Source organism: Myotis daubentonii, chromosome 14, assembly GCF_963259705.1.
Source record: "Myotis daubentonii chromosome 14, mMyoDau2.1, whole genome shotgun sequence".
NCBI lineage: Eukaryota > Metazoa > Chordata > Mammalia > Chiroptera > Vespertilionidae > Myotis > Myotis daubentonii.
In genome coordinates this window covers 29,801,802-29,811,206 of record NC_081853.1, presented here as the reverse complement: position 1 = coordinate 29,811,206, position 9,405 = coordinate 29,801,802, and the positions used below count along the sequence as shown (strand labels likewise).

The window sequence follows — 9,405 nt, the reverse complement described above, 5'->3', positions numbered from 1 at the left end:
AAAAATAGTTTTAAAATAAACGTAAAGTCGCACTGAGGCTTTAAAATGATCTCCCCGAAGATTTTCTTCTTTTACCCTGGATTTTATTTTTTTACCCTGAACAACAACAAAAAAAAATGTTTACTTCAGGGGCTATAAAAGACACCATAAAATATAATATCCAGCCCTGACCGGTTTGGCTCAGTGGCTGGAGCGTTGGCCTGTGGACTGAGAGGTCCCAGGTTCGATTCTGGTCAAGGGCATGTACCTTTGTTTCGGGCACATCCCCAGTAGGGGGTGTGCAGGAGGCGGATGATCGATGTTTCTCTCTCATCACTGATGTTTCTATCTCTCTATCCCTCTCCCTTCCTCTCTGTAAAAAATCAATAAAATATATTTTAAAAATATATATATAATATCCAGTATGTATCCTCATGATGAGTAACAGATTTTGCAAATTATTCTCTCAGGCCCCTGGGCACACCCAACTAGTCACTAAGAACAATTAATTCTTTCAGGAAATAAAGGGATTTCGACTCATCTGTGGTCAGTGGAAAATCTGATTATTGTATTATGAACAATGCAAACAGAAAATAAGACTCAAATTTGGGGGTTTTCTGCCCCATGAATGGGGTGAATTAAATCACAGAGACTCATACACAATTACTGTCCTTGAGCAAAGGTGCTCAGAAAGAGCTAGGACCTACTGAATCTGGGGGTGACCCCTGTGGACAGTGACAGGGCAGAGAGAGGGAACCTGCCTCCAGCCAGCTCAGAGACCATGCTCCCCTCCAGCAAATTCAAACTTCCTGCAAGTTAAATGTGCCAGTGTGGGTGGGATCCATGGTCCACCCTGACACAGGAGGAATTAACGGAAGTGGGGAGACATCCAACCCAAAAGCACCTGGAAAACACACAGGGACAGCAGTTAAAGCAGGAGTTTGGGGTGTCCCAGAAACAGGAGCAGATGTTCGTGCTGGGAGAGGGGCAGACTGGCCGCAGGCAATAAGGTAAAGCACAGGGTCCAGGCAGGTGACAGAGTGGAACCCTAGCCACAGTAAGTGAGGTTCAGACGACAGTCTCCTGGACACGATGAACCAAAGGGCTAAGCCAGGAAGCGATTATTAGAACAAGGCAGGTGCCCGGTCACAGGGAATATGGTGAGAACCCAGGGGTTTCAGCTGAGCCTCTGAATTCCTGGCCATGGGCTCCTTAACAGCTCCAAGGACGTCTAAGTCTTGGCGGATGAGAGAAACCTACAAGAAGCAGGAAGTGGCCTGGCCCCGCAGTGGCAACCTGGCGGTGCAGAGGCAAGAAGCCAGGCAGAACACAATGGCACGTGGTGTCCAGGTCTGCCCCTGCCTAATGGCCAAAGTGGATTCACTCCCACCTAGACTACAAATCCCACCGAGCAAGACCTGAAGGGCTTCATTACCCAAGGGGGTCCCCAGTACAGCAGTGAACCCATGGCTGTGGCACAGCCTGCCTTGGAGGCCAAGCCACTTGCTAAGGGGCGACAGCTGTGGGGCGTGTGAGGGCGAGGAGAGGGAACCTGTCTCAAGCAAGTTCAGAGACCCTGCTCCCCTCCAGTAAAGTCAAACTTCCTGCACCCTCTGTGGGATTCATGGGCCACTCTGACACAGGGAAAGCTAATGGAAGTGGGGGGACATCCCACCCAACAGCACACGCCAGGAGTCAGAAAGCAGACTGTGTGCTATCTCCCTGGATAAGGAGAGAAACTATTGCATGGTCAGCTTGTGGTTCAGACAGGGCTATGGTGGGACAGGAATCCCAGACAGTGACCTCGGGACTCTAGGCCACCAAGTGGCAGAAACAGGGCAACTGATAGAGACATGAGTAAAGGCTGAGTGGAAAGACCCCGTGCCCACCATAGAGTCACACCGAAAAAGGGAAGGGGATAGAAAGTCCACTCAGTGTGGAGCCGGCAACAGCCAGCAAAGCAGCGCCAAGACCCAGCTGGCCAGCCTCAGCCCCTTCGCACGCAGAATGAGTTCATAAAGGCTGATCTGCCACAGGCTGAAGGTCTCACTGAAGGAGATCTGGGTCTTTTTGAAGAATGAACAGGTGTTCTTCTTGTTTGTGTGGCAAGTGCTCTGACGCAGCAACATGACATGTTGAGGAAGGAGCTAGCGCAGGTGCCCAGGGTGGCCTCGATGCCTCGCAGTAGGTCATTGGTCTTGAAGATGAGCAGCATTTGGCGTGGCACTTGGGTGAGGAGCTGGCTGATGTGGGGGAGGCAGATGGCCGCGTTGTTGCAGATCTGTTTCTCAGTGGCAGTGACTGGAGCTTGGCTGATGCCCCTGTTGACCAATTCCACGAGCGGGCCGTCAGCATGCAGGCCAACAAGGGGTGGAAGTCGCCAGCTCCCAGACGTTGGCAATACTTCTTCACCTTCTCCATGTCAGTCCAGATCAGCGACTGCCAGAGGTGGCAGTGGTCCAGGCGGAACTCTTCCTTGAGCGCCTGGTAGAGCCCGTGATCCAACAGGACAATCTCCGCCTCTGCGGTGTCCGGGCCCTTGTGCACCAGCACGCTGCCCGGGTGGGGGTCACAGTGCACGAAGCCATTGACAAAGATCATTTCACTGTATATGTACCTTTCCCAGGTGGCGCGAGATCTCGTTGACATCAATTGTTCCTCTCCATGTAGTCTCTGTCGTTGACTTGCCCACTATCTAAAACTCCATCAGAAGGACCTGCTTGGTGGACAACTCACAGTGGATTTGGGGGACCTTTAAGAAATCAAAGTGCTTGAGTATTTGGGCCACTTTCTCTGCATTCCTCCCTTCATTGAGGAAATCCAGCTCCAAAGGCAGGTTCTTCCTGGCTTCGTCCACCAGCCACATGAATTCAAACGCTGGAAGCAGCAGTTTGACAGCCAGGACGAGCACCCCCATCAGGAGAATGTCCTTTGAGCTCTGCACCTGCACCTTCGGTTGCTGGACCTTCACAGCCACCATCCACCTGTCATGCAGTACTGCCTTACGGACCCGGGCCAGGGAGGTGGCCCCCATAGGGGTGTCATCAAAGCTCACAAACAAATCATGGATCCGTGGCTGAGGTGCAGGTGGAGGTGCAGACTTGTGGAGTCTGGGGAGAGGCTGGGGAGAGGAGAGGGTCAGGGGACAGGATTTTTTGTTTTGTTTTCTTTTCTAACAAGTAGTTGTTTGCATAACTAAACAGCACGCTCAGCAAAAGCAGATGAGTGTCTCCAAAACATCCAGGAGGAAAAGACCACATTGTCAACTGACGAGTGAGTGGCCAAGATGAAATAAAACACCTTTGACAACATCTAATTAAGAACATAAGGAGAATAGTTCATCCATATCTGCTCTTTTTTCTTTTTTATCACCACTATACCCTCCTCCACCCCCTCCACCTCCATCTGATCCCACAATCACCACACTGTTGTCCCTTTACATGAGCTTTTTGTTTTCTCTCTTTTTTTTTCTTTTTTGCTCAATTTCTTCCCCCATCACTGCCCCCACACACACCGCAGCTGTCAGCCAGCTCTCTGTGTGTCTGTCACTATTTTGCTTGTTAGTTCATTTTGTTCATTAGATTCCCCAAATGAGTGAAATCGTATGGTACTTGTCTTTCTCTGACTGATCTCACTTAGCATGATGCTCCCCAAATTCATCCATGTTATCACAAAGGGTAAGATTTCCTTCTTTTTTACAGCCGAATAGTATTCTATCATGTAAATGTGCCACTGCCTTTTTATACACTCATCTACTGAGGGACACTTGGCTGCTTCCAAATCTTGGCCATCGTAAATAACATTGCAATGAATATAGGGGTGCATATATTGTTTCAATTTAGTGTTTCAGATTTCTTCTGATAAGTTCCTAGAAGTGGAATTGCTGTGTCATAAGGCAATTCCATTTTTAATTTGGGGGGCGGGGCGGGGGGGTAACTCCATACTCCTTCCCACAGTGGCTGCCCCAGTCTGCATTCCCACTAACAGTGCAAGAGGGTTCCCTTTTCAGTACATCCCTAGCAACATTTGTTGTTTGTTGATTTCCTGGTGATAGCCATTCTGACAGGTGTGAGTTGATACTTCATTGTGGTTTTAATTTTCATTTCTCTGATGATTAGCGACATTGAGCATCTTTTCATACGCCTGTTGGTGGTCTGTATGCTTTCTTTGGAGAAGCGCCTATTCAGGTCCTTTACCGTTTTTTTTAATTGGTTTGTGTTTTTTGGTGTTGAGTTAGGGGCAGAAAGATGTAAGCCTTTCTGAAAGGATTTACATTAGCTATAGACGAAAGGGATGGGAGAAAGTGCAGTGGAGCTAGTTCTGGGATAGGTGCATCAGGGTCCTCAAAGAAGTGTCCACGCCCGTGGATTCATTGTGGACAGCAGATTGGAAAGTTCATTGTAAATGAGAAGTGGGAGCTCCTGGGATTACAGGAATGTCAGAGCTGGTCCACCGCTATTAACAGGCTAACTAGGCACTCTCAGGCAACTGTGTGTTGTTGGTTTTTACTCTCAGGCAATTGTATGTTGTTGTTTTTAATTTAGAATATTTCATAATTTTTTTCTCGCCGAGTGTAGAAGGTAGAAGAAAGATTTCTTTTCTCTTCTGGCTTTGGCAATGATTGTGGCAGCCCAACACCCCAGGCTCCCTCAGTGGAGTGAACTTCCTGTTTTTCCTGATCTCAAGTAAAGTTCTCCATCCCTCTTTGCATCATTAGTTCTTCCAACAATTTTCTAATCTTTTTGCTTAAAACACTTAGAATGTGTTCTGTTTTCCTGTATGTTGTATTAGCCAAGTTATGTTCAAGAAAAAGTCAACAAGCAGATGTTTTCAACCATTAAAAAAAAAAAAAAATCCAGGAATACCCACGGGCCATTTTTGAAAAAAAAAAAAAAAAAAAAGACTTAACAGTAAAATCTAATCAAACAAATGCTGGAGAAAAATAAAGGACACAGAAAGGAAGAACTGTGTTTAAAAGATAGATGATTAAAAATAGCGCAGATTAAGTGGGTAGGAAATGTCATAGTGACGGTAGTAGGGTACTTAACGAATAAATATAGATGGTTCTGGAAGACCATTATGATATGGTGACATATTGAGCAGAAACCTCCATGAATAAGGGAGTGAGCTATGGCGATTTCTGGGCAATGAGTTTTCAAGTGAGTGTATAAAATGTTACAAACATGAGGAAAAACATCCATCCTTGCTATCCGCATCTTATAGTAATTGAACTTGGTGATTATGACACCTACCACCACCAGATGGCAGCACACTTGGGGAAAACTCTGGAGAGAGCCCGTCTGCGGTGATTGAACTGAACAGAGTCAATCATAGAAGGATAAAAAGAGTTCTGTGTAGTGTCTCTAGCCTCTGAGTCTTAAACTTGTCAGACATTTCATTGGACTTTCTAATTTCATCAGAAAACATACACACAGACACAGACACACAATACCTCTCCTTTATAAGTTTTATGACTTCCAGATTCCATTCTTGAATTGAAAAGGGTGAAAAGATCAGATTTAAACTGCATGCCAAGGCCGGTTTGGCTCAGTGGATAGAGCGTCGGCCTGTGGACTGAGGGGTCCCAGGTTCGATTCCGGTCAAGGGCATGTACTTGGGTTGCGGGCACGTCCCCAGTGGGGGATGTGTGGGAGGCGGCTGATCGATGTTTCTTTCTCATCGATGTTTCTAACTCTCTATCTCTCTCCCTTCCTCTCTGTAAAAAATCAATAAAATATATTTTTTAAAAAACTGCATAAATTATCTTCGCTTCTCCTTTGTGAAACACACCTACCTACAGATTCTGCTTTACTACATCAAGTAAGGAAGTCCTCTCTACTCTGTGCACAAGTACAATTCAGTATGATAGGGAGTTCTAAGAGTCCCGGAGAAAACCTCAACCAGCTTGTACAGGATGCAAATGGAAAATAAATGCTCCAACCTCAAGATGGATACCCAGGGGGCCACTCTGCAAGCATGACTTTAATAATGGATGCTTATATTGACTTTTTCTTCTTTCTTTTCTCACTCTCCCTGACCCATCAATTCTGTTCCTTGAAAACTTTTCTCAAATAAACTATCAGTATCCAAATCATTGTCCCAGGACCTGCCTTTTGGGGCACCTAAACTAAGCCAAAAATTAATTCAGTAAACATTTACTGAGTATCCTAAGGGACACAGTGAGACAAGATACGTAGAAGATAAAATTCCTAGTGCCTGCCATAATGTGTATAAAGGGGAAAACAACAAATAAACAATGATTACAATATTTTGTTAGAAATGCTGTGTTACTGGCAAAAACAAAATGATGAAGGAAGACATGAGGGAGGGGTCATCTAATCTAAACTTGGGGGAAGGGCTTCCTGGAGGATGTATGGCTTGAACTAATAGATGAAGTGTGGATCAAACACAGCTATAACAACTCTATACCACGCAAATATCAACTGAAAAATCAACTGATACCCCTGTAGGAGCTGTGTAGTGGTTATGTTTTGTGCTGTTAGTATGCAATACATGACATGATTTTAGGTAATACATGGATGGACTTTTAAACTTTGTAGTTATGTTAATGCGTACTAGAATAAAAATAAAGAGTACAATAAACTTGATTTTACAGAGTATTATGGTTTAGGATGAGGCTAAAATTATTTAATGATTTGAAATTAGCTTTAGAAAGATATTGAGTGAATAATAATACCTGGGTGCAGATTGGCAAAGATCGTGGGAATGGTATGCAGATTACTAAAGTTTGAGAAACAGTGTTGTCTCGGAAGGAAAATCTAAAACAAAATTCCTGCTTTCCAGAAACTCAACAGTTTGTTAGGGACACATAGACCCATAAGCAAGGATGATTAATGCTACAATAAATTTAGAGAGTGGCTTATGGAAATGAAAGAACAAGAAACGGAACAGGCTCATTGTAACCATCCTGTGAACACCTTTCTGGTTACCAGCAGCACAAAGGTGAAACCTGTCCGACCAAGTCCGGGACACACACACACACACACACACACACACACACACACACGAAGTGGGAGAGGTGAGTTCATCAATCAGAAACACTGTAGTTTGAAGCATATTTTTCATTTGGCTTCAGTTATCAGAGCGTTTCAGTGTGAATTATTCAGATATTTGTCGCCATTTTTTCCTACTGGACCCAGAGGCTGGAGAAATGCTAACATATATAACGCTTTCTACATTCCAGGCATGTTTTAAGAGCTTTACATTCTCCATCCTCCTAACCCTTTTTTTTTTTTTTTTTTTTAACAGAAGAGAAAACTGACGTAAAGGAGGTTAAGTAACTTGCCCGGGTAATGCAGCGGGTAAATGAAGCAGCAAGGATTAAACCCAGGCGTTCTGACTCGAGTATCTCTTAGCACAGCGCCGGAATCGGTGGGTAAGGCAAGACCACGCTAACGCTGGTCACACTTCAGCGCCGGATTGTGAAACTTACTGGGTGGCTGAAGGCCATGTGCTGAGATCACGGTTTCTCCACCTGTTTGGTGCAAACAAGGGGTGCGATAAATGTGCAAGTTTGGTGCAAAAAAGGAGTGCGATAAACGTGCTTCAAATTATAGACGTGGGTTCACACACTAGTGCTTAGGGATATGTATACGCGAACTCATTCCGACCAATCGGTCCGCGAGGCTAGTAGCGGCGCCGCGAGACCCCGCCCCCGAGGCTCCGCCCCCCGCGCGCGGCAGGTGGGGCCCGCAGCTGCTCTGTGCGCATGCGCGGACTGCCGTCCGCTCCCACCTCTAACCCAGGCTGAGAGTAGCTGCCGTTTCCCAGCGGACGATTCGTAAGGAGGCCCCCCGTGCGGTATCCCTTTGTCCTTCCTTCTGCGGGCCCTGGCCGTCCTCCCGCCGTGTCTGGAGCGTGGTCCGTTCTCGCCTACCTGCCTGGTTCCGCATAGGTACCTGTGGTTGGCCCGACACTTGGCTGTCGAAAGTGCCGGCCCCCGCGCCGGCGTCCGCTGCAGCCGGGTGGGAAGGCTCAAGATGGCGTGCCTGTTGGAGACCCCAATCCGCATGAGCGTCCTCTCGGTGAGTGACCCGCCGCCGCCAAAAGCCTGGGAGCTCGGGCCCGGCGCGCAGCGTTCACCCCAAATGCCGTGCGCCTCTGGAGCACCACCCCCTGGGGTCACCCGCGACTCTGCTTTGGGCGGGGGAGTGAGGGAGGGTAGGCGGGTGTGCTAGACGGAGCCCAGGCCGAGCCAGAGACGCCTCCAACTCCCGGAGCTCCCACCGGTGCAGGTTCTCCGGACGGCATCCAGCGGGCGGGGTGGCGAGGCGGGCGGGCGGGCGCGGTTCGGGGTTTGCCAGCGCTTCACTGAGCGATGCCGCCTCCCCGGGCCCGGGGGCTCTGCCCTGGGAGCGCGGGGCGTGCCGGCGGCCGGGGAAGGAGCGCCCACCCTGCCCCCCGCGGCTTAGGCGAGGAGGGGGGTGCGGGCCTCTTGCCCTCCACACCCTCAGAGCTGCCAAGCCAGGTCTGTGCGGCTTCCGTGGCGCCCCAGCAGCCGGGCGCTGGCCGGGGAGCTCGCTGCTTGGCAGTGGGGGTTTCCTATCAGTTGCAACGTCAGGTGGGTGTAGTTACTTCAGCCCCTTTTCTCCGCTCGGGAGGGTGCAGCCCTGAGTCTGAAGGAGCTTACCTTGTGCCTGGCATTTCTTTTTTCCTTGGACTCAGATCTTGAAAAAGAAGGAAGATCCAATTTTCCTATTATTGAAGGAAGGGAACATATTGACATGCCAGGAAGTAATAATACCTGGTGGTGGTGGTGGTGGTTGTTTTAAGCTTAAACAAAACAGGGCTTTCCTGGTGGTGGTGCTCGTGAGAGATCCGGGGCCAGAGGTGACTTACTGGGCGATAACTTCAAAGGGTTTTGCAGCAAATGAGACCCGTCTAGTTGGGAATGGACCGTTTATCGGTGGTCCAGTTGCCGTCCCTGGAAACAAGCCGGTGTGCGCTGGTGGACCACCTTTCCGATGGCTGGGGGGCGGGGAGGGGGGGTCGTCTGACACTGAGAGGGTAGGTGGGTTATAGATGGCTTCTCAGGTGCCTAGAGTCTGCGACTCCAACCGGTTTCTTCTCTCCCCCGACTTCTCCCGCCAACACACTCAGCTCTCCCGAGACACCTAGGACATTTGCTTATGATTCAGGGTTAGAGCACTTTGGCGTCCTGCAACCTTGGTCACTTAATTTGGGGCGGTCCTACACAAGTTTCTCCCCTAATCCATTTTAGTAGTCCTTTTTCTTATTTTAAAACGGCAACTGGGAAATACTGTTCGCCTAAGTATTGAATCAGGTTAGCCCATTGCTGCACCTCTGGCTGGAATATCCAGGAAATGTTTTGTGGGAGAGCAGGCCAGTGACTTTCCCCTCATGTTTGTAAAAAAGTATGTGTCTACACTGTTCTCAATTCCTTTT

General features: G+C 48.2%; 1 protein-coding gene and 1 pseudogene across 4 annotated transcripts in view; one reads left to right on the top strand and one right to left on the bottom strand.

The window, feature by feature from the left end:
• Positions 1–395: 395 nt before the first annotated feature.
• Positions 396–8,003, bottom strand: LOC132215524 (aarF domain-containing protein kinase 1-like; annotated as a pseudogene).
• ARMC8 (armadillo repeat containing 8) overlaps positions 7,889–9,405 on the top strand; it is a 76,111-nt gene continuing 74,594 nt past the window's right edge. For 3 of the 4 annotated variants that reach the window (XM_059663832.1, XM_059663831.1, XM_059663834.1), the window contains exon 1: positions 7,894–8,024. In XM_059663832.1, coding sequence (XP_059519815.1) covers positions 7,980–8,024 — 45 coding nt within the window. In that variant the 5' untranslated portion in view covers positions 7,894–7,979. Of the gene's footprint in view, positions 8,025–9,405 lie in introns of all 4 variants that reach the window. The other variant, XM_059663835.1, reaches the window with a different exon arrangement.